This window comes from Tamandua tetradactyla, chromosome 9 (genome assembly GCF_023851605.1).
Source record: "Tamandua tetradactyla isolate mTamTet1 chromosome 9, mTamTet1.pri, whole genome shotgun sequence".
Taxonomy (NCBI): Eukaryota; Metazoa; Chordata; class Mammalia; order Pilosa; family Myrmecophagidae; genus Tamandua; species Tamandua tetradactyla.
Genome location: NC_135335.1, coordinates 89,059,525 through 89,082,878, shown reverse-complemented (window position 1 = coordinate 89,082,878; position 23,354 = coordinate 89,059,525). Strand labels below are relative to the sequence as shown.

The 23,354-nt window shown below is 35.5% G+C and overlaps 1 protein-coding gene across 4 annotated transcripts in view; it reads left to right on the top strand.

Annotated features, from left to right (window-relative positions):
• RICTOR (RPTOR independent companion of MTOR complex 2) overlaps window positions 1-23,354 on the top strand; it is a 193,025-nt gene that overhangs the window by 60,898 nt on the left and 108,773 nt on the right. For all 4 annotated transcript variants that reach the window (XM_077117032.1, XM_077117030.1, XM_077117031.1 and 1 more), the window contains exons 4-5: window positions 18,152-18,216; window positions 19,063-19,194. In XM_077117032.1, the coding sequence (XP_076973147.1) occupies window positions 18,152-18,216; window positions 19,063-19,194 (197 nt within the window). The remainder of the gene's footprint in view (window positions 1-18,151; window positions 18,217-19,062; window positions 19,195-23,354) is intronic.

Here is a 23,354-nt window from a genome sequence, read left to right as displayed (position 1 = left end):
GTGAATTCCATGAGTAAGTGCCCATTCTGCACTTCATTTGCCACAAAATGGGTTCCTTGGTGTTCTCTAGTTTGCTAGCTGCCAGAATGCAATATACCAGAAACAGAATGACTTTTAAAAAGAGGAATTTAATCAGATGCTAGTTTACAGTTTCAAGGCTGAGAAAATGTCCCAGTTAAAATAAGTCTATAGAAATGTCTAATCTAAGGCATCCAGGGAATAATACCTTGGTTCAAGAGGGCTGATGAAGTTCAGGATTTCTCTCTCAAGTGAGAAGGCACATGGCAAACACAATCAGAGTTTCTCTCTCATCTGGAAAGGTACATGTTGAACACAAGGTTCATCTGTAATCTGGAAGGGCACATGGCGAGCACGGCATCATCTGCTAGCTTCTTCTTCTGGCTTCCTGTTTCATGAAACTTCCCGGAAAGCATTTTCCTTCTTCATCTCCAAAGGTTGCTGGCTGGCGGACTCTACTTCTTGTGGCTATGTTGTTCTACTCTTCCCTCTCAGAATCTCCTTCATTCTCCAAAATGCTTCCTCTTTTATAGGACTCCAGAAATTTATCAGGACCCACCCAAATGGGTGGAGACTTGTCATCATCTAATCCAGTTTAACAAACACTCTTGATTAAATCACATCTCCAGGAAGATGATCTGATTCCAGTTTCAAACATACAATATTGAATAGGGATTATTCTACCTTTATGAAATGGGATTTAGATTAAAACATGGTTTTTCTAGGGGGCATACATCCTTTCAAACCAGCAAGCACACTTCGTCAAAAGTAATTCTATGTGGAATACCATGACAGTGGCTAAGGCTTTCTATAATGCCACAGTTGATAAGTTTGGCAGAAGCAATATGTGAAGGGAAGGTAAACATGTATCTAGAGTATGTGTCTTCCAGTTAGAACAAAGTCCTGCCCCTTTCATACAGAAGTGGTCTAGTCTAGTCATCTTGCCACTAGATAGCAGGCTGATTACTTAGGAATATTGCCATATCAGAGTGAGTGTTCGTCTCTGTTGCTGGTAGATTGGGCACTCAGCAGTGGCTATAACCAGGTCAGCCTTGGTAAATGGAAGTCCATGTTGTTGACCCCATGTATAACCTCCATCCCTACCACCATAGCCACTTTGTTCATGAGCCTACTGACAATGACAGGAGTGACAGGGGAAAGGCCAACTGCTACCTGCAAAATCTTATCCATTTGATTATTAAAATCCTTCTCTGCTGAAGTAACCCTCTGATGATATCCTTTAGTTGATTGTCTGAAATAGAGATGGGAATTCTTTTTTCTCACTGCTGAAGTCATCTGTTCTTCCTTTAAGGCCTTGACTGATTGTATGAAACTTTTCTGATTGCTGAAAGAAGTCTCATTTGTTGATTGTAGATAAAATCAGCCATAGATGCAATCGGCTTAGATATTTAAATCCATGAAATATTCTTACAATAATAATCAGGCTAGTGCTAGCTTGACCGACCACTGGACTCCATAACCTAGCCAAGGTGATACCCTTGATGACACTTTAGGTAATTGTTATGATAAACACTTTCTATATTTTGAGATACCTTTAATGATTTCTAAACAGAGTTATTTGTTCTTAATGTACATAATAAGTACATGTGTTAGGGCAGGCAGTAATAAATTTCAGTAACTAGTACTAATACAGGAGACATGATTTTACCAGTGTGACTACGATAGTGGTGAAGAAACTGCTGTCTAATGATTGAAAGTTAATTAGTAATTCAATGAGTAATAGGGGCAAGATAGGATTACCAGTTTTTAAACATACCAGTTCAGTGTAGTTTTTGTACTTTCTGCCTACGTTTTTCCTAGAATAAGAGTTAAAGGGTTTGATTTGTACTTGTGGATTTGGTTATTTAAAGTAGGTGATGACTGGTAAAGCAAGTTTGTCAGTCACCTCAAGAATTTTGTATTAAAATAATTTATCCTCATCGTTAATATTTTGAAAATTATAATATATGAACTGTTGGTGAAAAGTGGAATAGTTTCTTAAGAATTATCTAAAATTCTTAATTCTATCAGTGTCTTCTCTTATTTCTTATTCCTTATATGTGTGAATTATTTACACACAAAGTTCAGTCTTTGCTTGGTAGAATTCTAATTTGAGACACTGAAATAATAATCTGAAAGCAGTATTAAACACAATGTAAGCATAGTTCTAACATTTGTTACAATTACCAGAAAATAGTGATAGTGACAAATATGTCATGTTTCTGTCATTGTTATTATTTATAGTTATCACTTATGGTTTTCCAGGTTCCAACCAATTGAAAAATTTCTCAAGATACTTTTCTTGCGGTTGAAGTTATGCATTGATGTTAGATAGCAGAAAATATACTCCCTTTCAAATTGTATAGTTCAAATTATGTATATTGGGGGATTATATTGATAACTTTGAATTTTCTTTACTCTATCTTTTCATCAAAAATGCTATCTCTAGCAAATATAAAGTGGTGAGTACTCATATTCTGTGCGTTTTGGATAATTTGGAAACTATGTTTCTCTGAATCTATAGTTTTCTACAAAGTTGGCTGGCAAATGTGAAAAATGTGCAGGGAGAAAAAACCAAATTCACATTTAGGACAGAAGCCTGCATGTGCTAAGACTTCTTTTTGGTATGCTGTGTGGTGGGGGTCACATTTCATTCTTTATCCATGTGAGTGTCCCGTTTTTGTAGCACCATTTGTTTATTTATTTATTTATTTTTGTAAGTGCATGGGCTGGAAATCGAACCCAGGTCTCCCACACAGTAGGTAATAATTCTACCACTGAACTTCCCTTGCACCCCAGGCTAACACTTTTTATTGTTTATTTCTGGAATTTCAAAATATTTCATTTTAACATCAATTAATACTGCAGCAGAACAATGGAAATATTACCTTTTAAGAATTGAGTTGATATATAATTCATAGTTTTAGGGGAGTAACATTGTCTCACTTTAAAAGTGCAATATTTTATATGTTGATCTAAACAAATTCTAAGCTTCATTTTTCTACTAAGTTTAAGAATTAGAATATGTCCAGGGTCTAAGTAATCATAACACTGTGATAAGCAGACTCTGCTTTTCTTTTTTTTAAATTAATTTGCAGTTCTATAGTATAATACTAATAATCTGAAATATCTGGGGAAATCACAAAAAAATACTAAATTCTTTTTTATTACTGATGAGTACAGTTTTAATTCTTTGAAATGCACAATTTATATATGGTGTGTTTTTAGTTAGCTACAGTATATAATTCAGAACCCAGTGGTTCTGGAGAACATAATAAAAATACAAATAAGTAAATAAATAGCTTAAATCATTTCTTTATTTTATTTATATATAGTCAGTATAGTCCTCCAAATTCTTGATCCATACCACTTTTGAGGTCGGAGAAATGAAATCAGATGGCAGTGTTTAGTTGTTTTTTTACTTCTAGTTCTTATTTATTTCTGAGAACATGTGCTGGTTTAAAAGGATGTATGTCCCCTAGAAAAACCATGTTTTAATCTAAATCCCATTTCATAAAGGTAGAATAATCCCTATTCAATACGGTATGTTTGAAACTGTAATCAGATCATCTCCCTGGAGATGTGATTTAATCAAGAGTGGTTGTTAAGCCGGATTAGGTGATGACATGTCTCCACCCATTTGGGTGGGTCTTGATAAATTTCTGGAGTCCTATAAAAGAGGAAACATTTTGGAGAATGAAGGAGATTCAGAGAGAGCAGAGCAGAACGACATAGCCACGGGAAGCAGAGTCCACCAGCCAACCAGCGACCTTTGGAGATGAAGAAAGAAAATGCCTTCCGGGAGCTTCATGAAACAGAAAACCAGGAGAAGAAGCTAGCAGATGATGCCGTGTTCGTCATGTGCCTTTCCTGATGAGAGAGAAACTCTGTGTTCTCCATGTGCCCTTTCACTTGAAAGAGAGACCCTGAACTTCATTGGCCTTCTTGAACCAAGCTAGCAAACTAGAACGGTACATAATTTTAAAACAAACTTGAAATAAAATTTTTCACAGTGGACCCTGGGCTCAGGCAGATTTGGTTCAATTTCTAACTGTATCACTTATTAACTCTTTGGTTTTGAGAAATAAAATTTATATCTCTAAGCTCAGTTGTCTTTATTTATAAAAATATTAACTACCTTCTAGAGTTGAGAAGATTAATAGTCAATAAATGTTACTTCTGTTAGCATGTACTTTTTAGGAATACTATATAACCTTTCCCAGATTACATAATACATGGTACACAAGCATTTGTGTACGGAAGAGCACAAAGAGGAAAATAGATCCCATTTTCCTTTGTCATTCAGTTAATTTTGATGTATAGACTGCATATCTTTTTAGAAAATGTCTATCTTTTAGAATCTTCCACCACTTAACAGTGCATTAATAAATTATACATGTTAAATGGCTTCATAAGGTTCCTCCTCTATGAACTTTTTTCCCCAATTCTTTTTACATTTACATACATATCTTTTTACATTTACATGCTATTGTAAATAATGTCATGAACATATTGTGCTTTGAACGCACTTCACATTTTAGGTTATTTTTAAAATACCTACATAGTATAACTGCTAGATCAGTTTTTCTAATCCTGCTGCATTTTTTCCAATTTGTATTATGAAGCATTTTCAGTTCACAATTACATCAGCAATGTATCTTCTTATCATATGTTTACCACATTAGAGAACAACTTCTTGACAATTTGTTATTTTAAAATTGCATTTTCCATTTTATTTGATTCATATTTTAGGAAATATGAATATATGTCATGTTACTCATTAAGTTTACTTCTAGAGTAAACACGTCCATTTTTTTTTCAATTACCTTTTTTTCTAGGTATTGAGAAGCACTCAAATTGTTTGGACCTTTTAATTATAAAGATCTTAATCTGTTGCTGCCATATTTGTGTTTTTGGTTAATATGTTATTTAACTTTTTTTTTTTTTTTTTTTCAGCCCATCATTTTTTATTAATTAAAAAAAAATTAAACAAAAATAATATATCATTCCATTCTACATATACAATCAGTAATTCTGAATATCATCACATAGTTGCATATTCATCATTTCTTAGAACATTTGCATCGATTTAGAAAAAGAAATAAAAAGACAACAGAAAAAGAAATAAAACGATAACAGAAAAAAAAAGATTATAACTACCATACCCCTTACCCCTCGCTTTCATTTATCACTAGCATTTCAAACTAAATTTATTTTAACATTTGTTCCCCCTATTATTTATTTTTATTCCATATGCTCTACTCGTTTGTTGATAATGGTGGATAAAAGGAGCATCAGACACAAGGTTTTCACATTCACAGAGTCACATTGTGAAAGCTATATCATTGTTCAGTCATCATCAAGAAACATGGCTACTGGAACACAGCTCTACATTTTCAAGCCTCTCCATTACATCTTTTTTTTTTAAATTTTTTTATTAATCAAAAAAAAGAAAAGAAATTAACACAACATTTAGAAATCATTCCATTCTACAAATGCACTCAGTAAATCTTAGTATCATCACATAGATGTATGATCATCATTTCTTAGTACATTTGCATCGATTTAGGAAAAGAACTAGCAAAACAGCAGAAAAAGATATAGAATGTTAATATAGAGAAGAGAATTAAAATAATAATACTAATAATATATATATATATATAAAGGAAAAAGAAAAAAACAAAAACAAAAGATACAAACACACAAACAAACAAAAAACCGTATTTCAGGTGCAGCTTCATTCAGTGTTCCAACCTAGTTACATTACACTTAGGTATTATTGTGCTGTCCATTTTTGAGTTTTTGTATCTAGTCCTGTTGCATAGTCTGTATCCCTTCAGCTCCAATTACCCATTATCTTACCCTGTTTCTAACTCCTGCTGGTCTCTGTTACCAATGATATATTCCAAGCTGATTCTCCAATGTCGGTTCACATCAGTGGGACCTTACAGTATTTGTCCTTTAGTTTTGGGCTAGACTCACTCAGCATAATGTTCTCTAGGTCCATCCATGTTATTACATGCTTCATAAGTTTAGTCTGTCTTAAAGCTGCATAATATTCCATCGTAGGTATACGCCACAGTTTGTTTAGCCACTCGTCTGTTGATGAACATTTTGGCTGTTTCCATCTCTTTGCAATTGTAGATAATGCTGCTATAAACACTGGTGTGCAAATGTCCGTCTGTGTCTTTGCCCTTAAGTCCCTTGAGTAGATACCTAGCAGTGGTATTGCTGGGTCGTAATCCATTCTGCCATTCTATGTCTTTTGATTGAGAAATTCAGTCCATTAACTTTTAGTATTATTACTGTTTGGATAATATTTTCCTCTACCATTTTGCCTTTTGTATTATATATATCATATCTGATTTTCCTTCTTTCTACACTTTACTCCATACCTCTCTCTTCTGTCTTTTCATATCTGACTCTAGTGCTCCCTTTAGTATTTCTTGCAGAGCTGGTCTCTTGGTCACAAATTCTCTCAGTGACTTTTTGTCTATAAATGTTTTAATTTCTCCTTCATTTTTGAAGGACAATTTTGCTGGATATAGGAGTCTTGGTTGGCAGTTTTTCTCTTTTAGTATTTTAAATATATCATCCCACTGTCTTCTAGCTTCCATGGTTTCTGCTGAGAAATCTACACATAGTCTTATTGGGTTTCCCTTGTATGTGACAGATTGTTTTTCTCTTGCTGCTTTCAAGATCCTCTCTTTCTCTTTGACCTCTGACATTCTAACTAGTAAGTGTCTTGGAGAACGCCTGTTTGGGTCTATTCTCTTTGGCGTGCGCTGCACTTCTTGGATCTGCAAATTTAGGTCTTTCATAAGAGTTGGGAAATTTTCAGTGATAATTTCTTCCATTAGTTTTTCTCCTCCTTTTCCCTTCTCTTCTCCTTCTGGGACACCCACAACACGTATATTTGTGCGCTTCATATTGTCATTCAGTTCCCTGATCCCCTGCTCAAGTTTTTCCATTCTTTTCCCTATAGTTTCTGTTTCTTTTTGGAATTCAGATGTTCCATCCTCCAGTTCACTAATTGTAGCTTCTGTCTCTTTAGATCTACCATTGTAGGTATCCATTGTTTTTTCCATTTTTTCTTCTTTGTCCTTCACTCCCATAAGTTCTGTGATTTGTTTTTTCAGATTTTCTATTTCTTCTTTTTGTTCAGCCCATATCTTCTTCATGTCCTCCCTCAATTCATTGATTTGGTTTTTGAAGAGTTTTTCCATTTCTGTTCGTATATTCAGCATTAGTTGTCTCAGCTCCTGTATCTCATTTGAACTATTGGTTTGTTCCTTTGACTGGGCCCTATCTTCAATTTTCCGAGCGTCATCCATTATTTTCTGCTGGTGTCTGGGCATTTGATCAGATTTCCCTGGGTGTGGGACCCAGCTGGTTGAAAGCGTTTTCTGTGAAATCTCTGGGCTCTGTTTTTCTTTTCCTGCCCAGTAGGTGGCGCTTGTGGCGCTCGTCTGTCTGCACGGCAGTCGGCCCGGGAAACCGTGCGTGGAGGCAGGGGTCGCTGGCCACCGCGGCTTGGGGGAGTGCCGGTCCTAATTGCCCAGCTGGCCCAAAACGCCAAGAGTGACGGGAGGGCCCCGCTATCCAACGTTCCCAGTCAGACTGGGGAGCCACGTGAGTGGAGGGGACCCCAGTCGCCAGTCGCCCCGGCCGGGAAAACGCTCGCCCCTCGGGTATCTCACCGCAGCAGATTCTCCCTGCCCGTTCAGCTGTTCCAGAATGGGGTACGCTGTCTTTTTGGTCTCTGTCGTGACTCCGGGAGCTGTTTCGTATTGTTTCTGTTTCTTTAGTTGCTTTTCTGGAGGAGGAACTAAGACCCGCGCGTCTTACTAAGCCGCCATCTTCTCCGGAAGTCCTGTTATTTAACTTTTAATTTTAGATATATGATTCTTTTTTTTCATGGGCAGGCACCGGGAAATGAACCCGGGTCCTCGGGCATGGCAGGCAAGCACTCTTACCTGCTGAGCCACCGTGGCCCGCCCTGATTTGTTTTTAGTGGAATAGAAATTTATCTTGTTTCAAAACTTGGGTTTTAAATTACTATTTTAAATCCATGTAAGTGTACATAAAAATCTTATCATTCTTAATTTTCGCAGCATTGTGCAACAAAAGCAAATCAAAATGATGATCTTTTGCAGTCTTTGAAAGTCTAAACCTCTTTGTTTATAATATTTCATATTTTAAAGGATTTTATAGGGATATCAGAACAACCATTTTGGACAAAGGCCTGTAAAGAAAAGCTCTTTTTAAAACTTTTTTTATTGTATAGTATAACATAAATACAAAGCAAAGAAATAAAAAAGCAGTAGTTTTCAAAGCATTCTTCAACAGATGGTTACAGGACAGATCCTAGAGTTTGTCATGGGCTACCACATGATCCTCTCATGTTTTTTCTTCTAGCTGCTTCAGAACATAGGAGGCTAGAGGGCTTTTTTATCATCACAATTGATGTTTTTTCCTTCTTTTTTTGTGAAAAATACGTATATACATAAAAACTATAAATTTCAAAGCACAGCCCCACAATTAGTTGTAGAACATATTTCAGACTTTGACATGGGTTACAATTTCAGGTTTTGACTTCTAGCTGCTCTAAAATACTGGAGACTAAAAGAGATATCAGTTTAATGATTCAGCATTCATATTCATTTGTTAAGTCGTCTCTTCTCTGTATAACTCCACCATCATCTTTGATCTTTCTGTATCTCTCTTTGGGGTTGTTTGGGCTATGGCAGTTTTAAATTTTTGATACTGGAAGGTTCCGTCATTAATATGGAGTAGGGAGGTGGAATTATCTGATGTTCTAGAGAGCCTGGGCTAGGTTTCAGGACTTAGAAGAAAAGCTTTTAAGTTTGTTTTGTGCAGCATTTTATTGACTTGTAAAGTTGTAATTTATTTTCTTCCCTATCATGAAAAAGTTAGAGTATCTGAAAGCAGCAACTTTGCTCTTATCCCCCACCCTATTCTATTTGGAAAAAATTTGGTCTTGTCTCCCTTCCCTTTCTCCCTCCCTTCTCTCCCACCCTTCGAATAAAAAATGGACAGCAAATTTTATAAAGATCCTATAAATAGGGTTGTGGGCTTACAGTGTTAGCATTGGTTTATATAGTATTGTACCATTTCAAATACATGCTTAAGAGCCATTCCTTTCACTAAACAGATGTCATGGCCACTTTAGTTGGTTTCTTCTGAAAGGTTAAGATTATCATAAGCTCATGGAGGAAGTTGTGACCTTTCTGAGTTTTGAGTGTTAATTAAATGATTGACCTTTTTGATCCATTTCGGTTAGGAATGAGAAATAGCTTGAGAAACTTCTATGTAACTTTTAGGTAAGAGTCAACTTCCAAAATTCAGACCTAGATTAAACATTGTCTGGTCATCCAGGGGGGATGTAGTAGTAAGTATTAGACAAGTGCTCTTGATGAAAACAACACAGTAAGCCTGTTTGAAGACAACAGGAAATTGTGCAGGCAATAAGAAATGCTTAGTTCAAAGCTTCAGAGGAGAATCTTATAGTGGTGAGCTTACTTCTGAGATACCTTTTCCCCATGGACATTTGCTGTTTTGGAATGTGTGCAGGAAACTGAGGATTCAAGCTTTAGAGCCAGGAGTATCATTGCTAGAAGACAGAAAACTAACACAGTTTTTGATGGAGACAAGATTCTCCTATTAGTACGCTTGTTGAATCCTGGGGCTATATAGGATAGGAAACTGAAAACCTTTAAAAACCAGAGTGGAGCTTGCAAGATAAAAATTAGATTTGTCTATCTGGGACAATGTCCTTGAACAGCAAGCTTTCATTTGAAATCTTGTAGGGCAAGAAAAAAGCCAGAGGTAGAATGAGTTTTGTCAGAGTAGAAACTTAACCTTGACTCAGCATTATCCACTGGCCTAATAGAGAAGGGTGAACCCTCTCTGAAGAAAAATAACAAACATCACCTGGAATCTTTGCCAGTTTTTTTTATTACTTTTACCCACCCAAAACAGGAAGATGTGACTAGTTTGAGGATACAGTTCTTCGACTGCTTAAGACTTCTGACCCAGTTGCAAGGAAATAGGGTCCAATTACAAAGTTAGAGGAGAGTTAGTATAAGACCATCCTCACTTTTGTCAACAGCTGCAAGTTTGGAGGAGGTTCCAAAAACCACCCTCAGGTGCAATAATTCACTGAAAGGATTCATAGCACTTGCTGAAAGCTGTATTATATTCATGGTTATGGTTTATTACAGGAAAAGGTTATGGATCAAAATCAGCAGAGGGAAGAAACACAGTGGACAGAGTCTGGGAGAGTTCCAGATGCTTCTGTTCTCCTCAGGATGCAGTACCCTCCCAGAATATATGTGTGACATTTGGCATAGAGTATTGCCAACTAGGGAAGCTCAAACAAGCTTTGGTGTTGAGAATTTGTTAAGGGGTTTAACTACATAGACATGACTGATTGATTGCCCGTGTGGTTAATCTTAGTTTCCAGGTCAGTTGATACTTTGTGACCCAAAGCCCCACCCTAAATCATGTGGTCTTTCTGGCATGACCAGCTCCCATCCTAAAATTATTCAGTGTGGCCAGCTCCATCCTAAAATCTGGTGTGGCTAGCCCCTTCCCTAAACAAATATGCTTCTATCAGGCATGGCACATATCTCCCAGAAGCCAAGGGCACAGACAAGACCTTTCTTTGGACAAGGCCAAATTCTTTACTACTCAAGAACAAAAGAGAAAACATATAATGAAAACAGAACCAGTGATAATCCAGATCATAAAGCTCTATGATAAAAAGTATTCAAGAAAAAAAAAAAGAAGTATTCAAGAAAACAGGGAAACCATGGGGAACATAGATGAAACATGAAGATTTTAATTAGAATATTATAATATTAAAAAAAATTACAGGACTTCCGGAGAAGATGGCGGCTTAGTAAGACGCGCGGATCTTAGTTCCTCCTCCAGAACAGCTACTAGAGGAGTAGAAATGATACAGAACAGCTCCTGGAGCCACGACAGAGATCAAAAAGACAGCGTACCCCATCCTGGAACGGCTGACTGGCTGAGAGAACCCGCTCCGGTGAGATCGCCGAGGAGCACGGGATTCCCCGGGCGGGGCGGGAAGCGGCCGGAGTCCCTCCCTTCCTCCTTCCCGGGCCAGCTGGCAGAATTGGGCAGGCAGTCCCCTCAAGCCGCAGCGACTGGTGCCCCCACCACGCGCGGCCCCCTGGACCAACTGAGAAAATTGGATAGGAAATCCCCAGGACGCGGAGAACGGTGACCGGGGGGGTCCCTTCCAAACACGTGACTCCCCAGTCCGGCTGGGAACGGTGCACTCTCCCGGGCCGCGGCGGCTGGTGCCCTCCCACCACATTTGGCACCCCGGGCCGACTAGGAAATTCGGACGGGCGCTCTCCCGGGCTGCAGCGGCCGGCGATCCTCCCCACGTTCGGACCCCCGGACCGGCTGGCACTCTTCCAAGCTGCTTCGGCTGGTGAACCTCACCCACAGCGAGAGTTTTCCAAAGTTAAAGGACCCACAGCACCTTTTACTGGTGGGACCCGCGACAAACGTGTGCCACGAGCACCACCTACTGGGCAGGATAAGAAGAACCCAGAGATTTCACAGAAAAATCTTTCAATCTGTTGGGTCCAACACCCAGGGAAATCTGACTAAATGCCCAGACGCCAGCAGAAGATAACGATCATGCTCAGAAAATTGAAAATATGGCCCAGTCAAAGGAACAAACCAATAGTTCAAATGAGATACAGGAGCTGAGACAACTAATGCTGAATATACGAACAGAAATGGAAAAACTCTTCAAAAATGAAATCGATAAATTGAGGGAGGACATGAAGAAGACATGGGCTGATCAAAAAGAAGAAATAGAAAACCTGAAAAAACAAGTCACAGAACTTATGGAAGTGAAGGGTAAAGTAGAAAAGATGGAAAAAACAATGGATACCTACAGTGATAGATTTAAAGAGACAGAAGATAGAATTAGTGATTTGGAGGATGGAACATCTGAATTCCAAAAAGAAACAGAAACTATCGGGAAAAGAATGGAAAAATTTGAACAGGGTATCAGGGAGCTGAAGGGCAATATGAAGCGCACAAATATACGTGTTGTGGGTGTCCCAGAAGGAGAAGAGAAGGGAAGAGGAGGAGAAAAACTAATGGAAGAAATTATCACTGAAAATTTCCCAACTCTTATGAAAGACCTAAAATTACAGATCCAAGAAGTACAGCGCACCCCAAAGAGATTAGACCCAAATAGGTGTTCTCCAAGACACTTACTAGTTAGAATGTCAGAAGTCAAAGAGAAAGAGAGAATCTTGAAAGCAGCAAGAGAAAAACAATCCATCACATACAAGGGAAACCCAATAAGACTATGTGTAGATTTCTCAGCAGAAACCATGGAAGCTAGAAGACAGTGGGATGATATATTTAAATTACTAAAAGAGAAAAACTGCCAACCAAGACTCCTATATCCAGCAAAATTGTCCTTCAAAAATGAGGGAGAAATTAAAACATTTTCAGACAAAAAGTCACTGAGAGAATTTGTGACCAAGAGACCAGCTCTGCAAGAAATACTAAAGGGAGCACTAGAGTCAGATACGAAAAGACAGAAGAGAGAGGTATGGAGAAGAGTGTAGAAAGAAGGAAAGTCAGATATGATATATATAATACAAAAGGCAAAATGTTAGAGGAAAATATTATCCAAACAGTAATAACGCTAAATGTTAATGGACTGAATTCCCCAATCAAAAGACATAGATTGGCAGAATGGATTAAAAAACAGGATCCTTCTATATGCTGTCTACAGGAAACACATCTTAGACCCAAAGATAAACATAGGTTGAAAGTGAAAGGTTGGGAAAAGATATTTCATGCAAATAACAACCAGAAAAGAGCAGGAGTGGCTAAACTACTATCCAACAAATTAGACTTCAAATGTAAAACAGTTAAAAGAGACAAAGAAGGACACTATATACTAATAAAAGGAACAATTAAACAAGAAGACATAACAATCATAAATATTTATGCACCGAACCAGAATGCCCCAAAATTCATGAGGAATACACTGCAAACACTGAAAAGGGAAATAGACACATCTAGCATAATAGTTGGAGACTTCAATTCACCACTCTCATCAATGGACAGAACATCTAGACAGAGGATCAATAAAGAAACAGAGAATCTGAATATTACTATAAATGAGCTAGACTTAACAGACATTTATAGGACATTACATCCCACAACAGCAGGATACACCTTTTTCTCAAGTGGTCATGGATCGTTCTCAAAGATAGACCATATGCTAGGTCACAAAGCAAGTCTTAACAAATTTAAAAAGATTGAAATCATACACAACAATTTCTCGGATCAAAAAGGAATGAAGTTGGAAATCAATAGTAGGCGGAGTGCCAGAAAATTCACAAATATGTGGAGGCTCAACAACACACTCTTAAACAACGAGTGGGTCAAAGAAGAAATTGCTAGAGAAATTAGTAAATACCTCGAGGTGAATGAAAATGAAAACACAACATATCAAAACTTATGGGACGCAGCAAAGGCAGTGCTAAGAGGGAAATTTATTGCCCTAAATGCCTATATCAGAAAAGAAGAAAAGGCAAAAATGCAGGAATTAACTGTCCACTCGGAAGAACTGGAGAAAGAACAGCAAACTAATCCCAAAGCAAGCAAAAGGAAAAAAATAACAAAGATTAGGGCAGAAATAAATGAAATTGAAAACATGAAAACAATAGAGAAAATCAATAAGACCAGAAGTTGGTTCTATGAGAAAATCAATAAGATTGATGGGCCCTTATCAAGATTGACAAAAAGAAGAAGAGAGAAGATGCAAATAAATAAGATCAGAAATGGAGGAGGAGACATGACTACTGACCTCACAGAAATAAAGGAGGTAATAACAGGATACTATGAACAACTTTACGCTAATGAATACAACAATTTAGAGGAAATGGACGGGTTCCTGGGAAGACGTGAACAACCAACTTTGACTCAAGAAGAAATAGATGACCTCAAGAAACCAATCACAAGTAAAGAAATTGAATTAGTCATTCAAAAGCTTCCTAAAAAAAAAGTCCAGGACCAGACGGCTTCACATGTGAATTCTACCAAACATTCCAGAAAGAATTAGTACCAACTCTCCTCAAACTCTTCAAAAAAATCGAAGTGGAGGGAAAACTACCTAATTCATTCTATGAAACCAACATCACCCTCATACCAAAACCAGGCAAAGATATTACAAAAAAAGAAAACTACAGACCAATCTCTCTAATGAATATAGATGCAAAAATCCTCAAGAAAATTCTAGCAAATCATATCCAACAACACATTAAAAGAATTATACATCATGACCAAGTAGGATTCATCCCAGGTATGCAAGGATGGTTCAACATAAGAAAATCAATTAATGTAATATACCATATCAACAAATCAAAGCAGAAAAATCATATGATCATCTCAATTGATGCAGAGAAGGCATTTGACAAGATTCAACATCCTTTCCTGTTGAAAACACTTCAAAAGATAGGAATACAAGGGAACTTCCTTAAAATGATAGAGGGAATATATGAAAAACCCACAGCTAATATCATCCTCAATGGTGAAAAATTGAAAACTTTCCCCCTAAGATCAGGAACAAGACAAGGATGTCCACTATCACCACTATTATTCAGCATTGTGTTGGAGGTTCTAGGCAGAGCAATTAGACAAGAAAAAGAAATACAAGGCACCAAAATTGGAAAGGAAGAAGTAAAACTATCACTGTTTGCATACGATATGATACTATATGTCGAAACCCCGGAAAAATCCACAACAAAACTACTAGAGCTAATAAATGAGTACAGCAAAGTAGCAGGTTACAAGATCAACATTCAAAAATCTGTAGTATTTCTATACACTAGTAATGAACAAGCTGAGGGGGAAATCAAGAAATGAATCCCATTTACAATTGCAACTAAAAGAATAAAATATCTAGGAATAAATTTAACTAAAGAGACAAAAAACCTATATAAAGAAAACTACAAAAAACTGTTAAAAGAAATCACAGAAGACCTAAATAGATGGAAGGGCATACCATGTTCATGGATTGGAAGACTAAATATAGTTAAGATGTCAATCCTACCTAAATTGATTTACAGATTCAATGCAATACCAATCAAAATCCCTACAACTTATTTTTCAGAGATAGAAAAACCAATAAGCAAATTTATCTGGAAGGGCAGGGTGCCCTGATGCTAAAAACATCTTGAGGAAAAAAAACGGAGCTGGAGATCTCGCACTGCCTGACTTTAAGGCATATTGTGAAGCCACAGTGGTCAAAACAGCATGGTATTGGCATAAAGATAGATATATCGACCAATGGAATCGAATAGAGTGCTCAGATATAGACCCTCTCATCTATGGACATTTGACCTTTGATAAGGCAGTCAAGCCAACTCACCTGGGACAGAACAGTCTCTTCAATAAATGGTGCCTAGAGAACTGGATATCCATATGCAAAAGAATGAAAGAAGACCCATATCTCACACCCTATACAAAAGTTAACTCAAAATGGATCAAAGATCTAAACATTAGGTCTAAGACCATAAAACAATTAGAGGAAAATGTTGGGAGGTATCTTATGAAACTTACAATTGGAGGCGGTTTTATGGACCTTAAACCTAAAGCAAGAGCACTGAAGAAGGAAATAAATAAATGGGAGCTCCTCACAATTAAACACTTTTGTGCATCAAAGAACTTCATCAAGAAAGTAGAAAGACAGCCTACACAATGGGAGACAATATTTGGAAATGACATAGCAGATAAAGGTCTAGTATCCAGAATTTATAAAGAGATTGTTCAACTCAACAACAAAAAGACAGCCAACCCAATTACAAAATGGGAAAAAGACTTGAACAGACACCTATCAGAAGAGGAAATACAAATGGCCAAAAGGCACATGAAGAGATGCTCAATGTCCCTGGCCATTAGAGAAATGCAAATCAAAACCACAATGAGATATCATCTCACACCCACCAGAATGGCCATTATCAACAAAACAGAAAATGACAAGTGCTGGAGAGGATGCGGAGAAAGAGGCACACTTATCCACTGTTGGTGGGAATGTCAAAGGGTGCAACCACTGTGGAAGGCAGTTTGGCGGTTCCTCAAAAAGCTGAGCATAGAATTGCCATATGACCCAGCAATACCATTGCTGGGTATCTACTCAAAGGACTTAAGGGCAAAGACACAAATGGACATTTGCACACCAGTGTTTATAGCAGCATTATTTACAATTGCAAAGAGATGGAAACAGCCAAAATGTCCATCAACAGACAAGTGGCTAAACAAACTGTGGTATATACATACGATGGAATATTATGCAGCTTTAAGACAGGATAAACTTATGAAGCATGTAATAACATGGACGGACCTAGAAAACATTATGCTGCGTGAGTCTAGCCAAAAACTAAAGGACAAATACTGTATGGTCCCACTGATGTGAACCGACATTAGAGAATAAACTTGGAATATGTCATTGGTAACAGAGTCCAGCAAGAGTTAGAAACAGGGTAAGATAATGGGTAATTGGAGCTGAAGGGATACAGACTGTGCAACAGGACTAGATACAAAAACTTAAAAATGGACAGCACAATAATACCTAATTGTAAAGTAATCATGTTAAAACACTGAATGAAGCTGCATCTGAACTATAGGTTTTTTTGTTTGTTTTGTTGTGTTTTTGTCTGTGTGGTGGTTTATCTTTTTTTTTTTTTTACTATTATTATTACTTTTATTTTTCTTCTCTATATTAACATTCTATATCTTTTTCTGTTGTGTTGCTAGTTCTTCTAAACCAATGCAAATGTACTAAGAAACGATGATCATGCATCTCTGTGATGATGTTAAGAATTACTGATTGCATATGTAGAATGGTATGATTTCTAAATGTTGGGTTAATTTCTTTTTTTCCGTTAATTAATAAAAAAAAATTACATGGATATTCTAGAAGGGAAAAATACATTATCTAAAATTAAAAACTCATCGGTTAATGGAAATTTTTAATGTATCAGAAGACAGATCTTCAATAGAAAAAAACCAGTTGAATGAATGAGATAATACAATGTAACAAAACAGAACTGAATTATCAGGAGAGAAAAGACAATCAGGCAGAAACAATTTCGAAGAATTAATATACCAGAGTGTTCCAAATCCCTAAGCAGGGTTGATAAAAAATAAACCACACCTGGGCACATCTTGGGAAGATTGCTGAAAACCAAAGGCAAACAGAGAAATCTTCAAAGGAGCCTGTGCAAAAAAACATGTTCTTTAAAGGAGCCAATAATAGGACTGACAACTTACTTCTCTAAAGAAACACTGGGAACTGTTGTATTGCAAGAAAATAGCACCTAACCTAGAATTTTATATATTGCAAAAATATTCTTTAGAAACAAAAGTGAAATAAAGTCATTTCCGAAAAAACAAACCAAGAAAATCCTGGACTAAAATTCAACAACTACAACAAAGAGTTCTTCAGGTGGAAGGAAGAAGATCCCATCAAAGAACCACTAAACTTGAAGAAAGGAATATGAAAAATAATGGAAAGGGTAAATATGTGTGTAAACATAAACTGTTATTAACTAAATATCGACTGTAAATAGCATTAACAGCAACGTCTTATAAAGCTTAAATGATAGGTAGAAAATAAGTCCATAACAACAATAAAGTGATAGGTGAGAGGAGTAAATTAAGTTAGTGTTCTAAGATTCTAGCATTATTGGAGATGTGATAAAATAATAATTCTGTTAGACTGTAATAAGCCTAGCATGCATATACTATATATTAACTACTAAGAATAATTTTTAAAGATTAAAATTATTGAGGGGGAAATGGAATAATATGAAAATAATTGATTAATATAAAAGTCAAGGAGATGTTAAAAAAACTAAAATTGGTATGAGATAAAAACAATAAGATAATAGACATAAATCTGTGCATTTGAATATTAGATACATGTTTTTCAAAATTGTATTAAAGGAAAAGACCTAACTTTCCAGTGTAATTGTGTAATGTATATAAGTAGACAAAAATACATAATATGTATACACATACTTGTTTTATTTTCTGGCAGCTTCTTTGTGATATTGGCCACAGTGAAGAAAAATTGGGTTTTAATTATGAAGATATCATAATTTGGTAAGTGTGTTTCACTCCCCTTCCCATTAATTTTTCATATTTTAGTAATTAAAAATTTTTTAAACTAGGAATAACATAGTATAGTACCTCATTTGAGTTTTTAGAAACATGTATTTGAAATCAGAATCTTTAGTAATTTTATTTATTATTATGTGTGTCTTAGTCATATTTTATAGTTAATAGATACAGAAAACTAAAGCTAATGTAGAAAAATAGACTTCTCATAATTTAAACTTATAAGTAAAAACTGAAATTCACAGACTAATGGTTCTCATATTATTCCTAGGAGCCGAAGGAACCTATGAAATTATTCCTAGGCCTTACTCAAGAGAAAAACACCACCAGATACATAACTTCATACAGTTACATAATCATCTTTTTGGTATTCTTAGGATTTGAAATTGATGTACATGGTCTCTACCTGCTAACATAAAATATTTTTATTTACTGGTTTAAGCCACTGATTCTTTCGGAGGGGTAGAAGCAGATAGGCAGACAGAGAGGAATAGACTGTAGAAGTATATTTGATATAGCTTGAGAAAAGACATTTAGTTTTCCATTGTTTATATAATGTAAAAACCACAAAAAGTAGGACAAAACTCAGCAGCGCTTTCTTGATTGATAAGAATGTGCAAAGGAGGCAGGGACTTAAAAACAAACAAAAAACACTAGTGACGTTCCATAGCTTAGTGTGAATGAGTTTTATATGTGTAAAATGAGATTAGATCTAATTAACCATGTATGACTACAGGTTTTGCATATTTCAACTGATTAAGAATTTGATATTATAATTTTATGTGTATTTGAAAGCCATTCAGCAGAACTTTTTTGTTTGTTTTTATATAGTTTGCGGTTAGCTTTATTAAATGAAGCAAAAGAAGTACGAGCAGCAGGGCTCCGAGCGCTCCGATATCTTATCCAAGACTCCAGTATTCTGCAGAAGGTGCTAAAATTGAAAGTGGATTATTTAATAGCCAGGTAACTCTCTAGATTTGTTCATATTTTACACATTTTAAAAATTTTGAAGTAAGTTTGAAATTTTGTATTGAATTAAAAATTTTGTATTATGCAGTTTATATATAGTGCATAAATTTTAAGTCTAAAGCTTGCTGGATTTATGTAAACATGTCTGCCTACCAGTAAATAGATTGATCAGTTGATAAATATATGTGCAAACACACCCATGTAACCTACCATCCAGAACAAGATGTAGAACATTTTCAGCACCCTAGGAAATCTCCCTGGTGTGTCCAATGAGTAGTAAACATTATTCAGCTTCTCTCATTTTAGACTAGTTTTTCCTGTTCTCGAGCATGTAAGTATACAGTAATTCTTTTCTTTCCTCAGTGTTACTGAGATTCATCCATGTTGATTGTTCTTTTTTATTGCTTTGTTGTATTTCATTTTACAAATAGACCACATTTATTATTCCATCCTGTTGGTGAATAGCTGTGTTGTTTTCAGTGTTTGGCAATTTGAAGAACGTTGCTCTTAGCATTCTTGTACAAGTCTATTGGTGGACATATGCACTCATTTCTTTCGGATATATATGTAGAAGTAGAATTGCTTGATCATAAGGTATGTGTATGTTTAGCTTTAGTAGATGTTGCCAAACAGTTTACCAAAGTGATTGTTCCAATTTATATTCCTACTAATAATATGTGAGAGTTCTAGTTGCTCCACGTCATCATTGCATTTGCTTTTTTCAGTTATAGCCTTTCTAAAGTTTCTTTGTTTTTGTTTTTGTTTTTGTTTTGTGTGTGTGTGTATGTACTGTATGGTGGGAACACATTTAATTCTTTTTCCGTGTGAGTATCCCATTATTGCAGCACCATTTGTTGAATTTTTGTTTGTTTGTTTTGCTTGTTTTTTGGAAACCACATGGACCAGGAATCGAACCCAGGTCTCACGCATGGCAGGTGAAAATTCTACCTCTGAAGTACCCTTGCACCCCATCTGGTGTGGTTTTAATTGTGGGTTCTTACTTTGGTCTTAATTTGCATTTCCCTTATGAGCATCTTTCATATGCTTGCAGGCTGTCTGGATATTCTGGATATCCTTAGTGTCTTTAGCCCATTTGTACATTGTGTCATGTCTTTCTAATGTTGTGTAGGTGCTTTTGATGTCTTCTGTATAAAGGAGTTCCTTCAGGTGTATATATTCAAAATATCATCTCTAAGTCTGCCTTGTCTTTTTACTCTCTTAATGAGTTTTTGATGAACGAAAGCTCTTAATTCATGAAATTCATTTCATAGTTAGCGCTTTTAGTGTCTTGGAAAGATGTTTTCCTCCAAATATTTTATTCCTTGTCACATTTAAGTCTTTGATCCATCTGGATTTGAATTTTACGTTAAGTATGAGGTAGGTATCAAGTCCTGATTCATTTTTATCTTCATGGATAGCCAATAAAGATTAGCATCATTTAATGGAAAGATTTTCCTTTTGTGTCAAAATTACGGTGTCACCTTTGTTATAAACCAAGTAACTGATAAGTATGGATCTTTCTTCTGGGGCCTCTACTCTCTTCATTTCATCTATCTGTCTTTAGTTTCTCACTATTTTAATTACTGCAGCTTTATAATTAAGTCTTGATAGCTGTTAGTGTGAGTCCTCCAAATTTCTTCTTCAAAATTCTCTTAGCTGTTTTGGGCTCTGTATTTCCATATAAATTTTAGAATTGGCTTGTCCATTTCCACAAAACTTGCTGAAATTTCAGTTGGGTTGTATGGAAACAATATTTTTTGGTTAATTGACGTCTTAATAATTGAATTTTCCAAACGTATGTTTATTCAGGACTTAAAATTCTTTCAAGAACATTTTGTAGTTTGCTCTGTAGAGATCTTGCACATATTTTTTGGATTTAATCTAAAATATTTTTATGATAACATAATATAATTAAAATTTTATTTTCTATTTTTTGCTACTAGTATGTAGAAAAAAGAATAGTGTTTTTGTTTGTATATTAACCTCTTATCTAGCAACCTTGCTAAATTCACTTTTTCTAATTGTAGATTATTTTGGAACTTCAATGTATATAAACATTAAGTGCAAATAATTACTGTTTTATCTCTGTCTTTCCAGGCCTTATATCTTTTATTTTTCTTGCCCTATTGCACTGGCTAGACGCTTCATTACAGTGTTGAATAGAAATGGCAATAATGGGCAGCTTTGTTTTTCCCTGAACTCTGGTGAAAAGTGTTCTCTATTATGTATGAGACTTGCTTTAGGCTTTTTTTTTTTTTTTTTTTTTGCATGAGCAGGCACGGGGAATTGAACCTGGGTCTCCAGCATGGCAGGTGAGAACTCTGCCTATTGAGCCACCATGGCCCACCCTGTTTTAGACTTTTAATAGATTTTTCTTATTAAATTAAGGATGTCCCCTTCTATTCCCAGCTTACATTCCTGGAATAAACACTACTTGTTTATTGATGTCTTGTCCTTTTAAATATAACTAAATATTTGAAAGGACAAGACATATTACTGCATTTTTTGCAGTTATGTTCATGAGAGATATTGACCTGTATTTACTTATTTTTTCACTTCATTTAACATCTTTAGTTTTGGTATTGAGAGTGTCTTTACTTTATAAAATTAATAAAGAAGTATTCATCCTTTTTTATATTTTCTAGAAGAATTTACCTCAGATTGGTATTATTGTTTTCCCTATATGGTTAGTAGAATTCAGTAGTGTTGATGTCTGGACCTAGAATTCTCTATTTTAGGAAGTTTTAGACTTAAGGACTCATTTTTTTAAAGATATATTCATAGTCTACTTCTTTTTGTGTCAGCTTTAATTTATAAATTTTGGACCTCCTCATTCATATTTAGAATTGCTAAAACTTAGTATTGGGCTAATCTTTCTATAATTATGAAATGTCTTTCTTTATCCCTAATCATAATTATTTTATGAATGTTATGTTATCTGATTTTAATATAGCTGCACTTTTTTTCAAATTAGTATGTGCATGATATATCTTTTCCCATTCTATTTGTCCTTACAATTAAAATTTGTCCCCTGTAAATATACAGATGGGGGGGGGGTGTTTAAATCTAGTTTGATCATCTTTCCTTCTGATTATTTATTTAGTCTCTTTATGTCTAGTGATTTATAATATTCATGGTTTTTGGACTGTCTAATGTAATATATTAGCACACACATAAGTATATATTTGTGAGTTTGTCATCCTACTATTTCTTTTCTTTTATCTTCTAGTTTATTTGTTGTCGTTTTCTATTGTCACATCTATTTTTTGTTCATCTCCTTTTTTTCTTTTGAATTAATAAAGAATTTTTCCTTTTCTCTATTAGTATCTTGATTATAAAATCTTTTCTTCTTTTAGTACTTGCCCCAGAGATTACAATATGTATCCTTCTTTTATTACAACCAGAACAATGCAAGAAACATATTGCAGTTTATATCTTCTCCCCTCTGCTTTTTGTGTTGTTATGTTTTACTTCTACTTATATTTTGAAACACCATGAGATAGTCCTATTATTGTGTTAATCTGGAACTGTGTAAACTTAATTACATTATTTATCTGTTACCACAGTCTTCCCTTTCTGCATATCCATGTTTTCATCTTGGATCACTTTCTTTGTGCCTGATGAAGTTCCTTTACCATTTCTTGTAGTGTAAGTTTACTGGAAGTGAATTCTCTCATCTCTTGTCTGTAAATGCCTTTATTTTGCCTTCATAATTGAAGGCTGTTTTTCCCACCAATTATTTCTTTCCAATCCTTTGAATAAATTATTTCCTTCTGGCCATTCTTTTTTTTTCATTGAACAGTAAGTAGTCTTTTTATTTTTCTTCCTCATAAGTAGTGTGACCTTTTTTCCTTCTGATTGCTTTAAAAAAATTTTTCCCGTCTGTGCTTTTTTATTATAGCATGTCTAGGTGTATTTTTGTTTTGTTTTTGTTTTATATACAAACACATTGGCATTTATCAAACTTCTTGAAGCTCTAGTTTGATGTCTTGCATCAGTTTTGGAAAATTATTGATTAGCATTTTTTCATGTGCGTGTCTGTTATATTCTGTTTTGTATCTTTCTAGGGTTCCAATTATATGTATGTTGGATCATTTCACTGCCCCTCCTGACTCTGACTCCCTTGAATGTATTCTTCAACTTTTTTTTTCTTT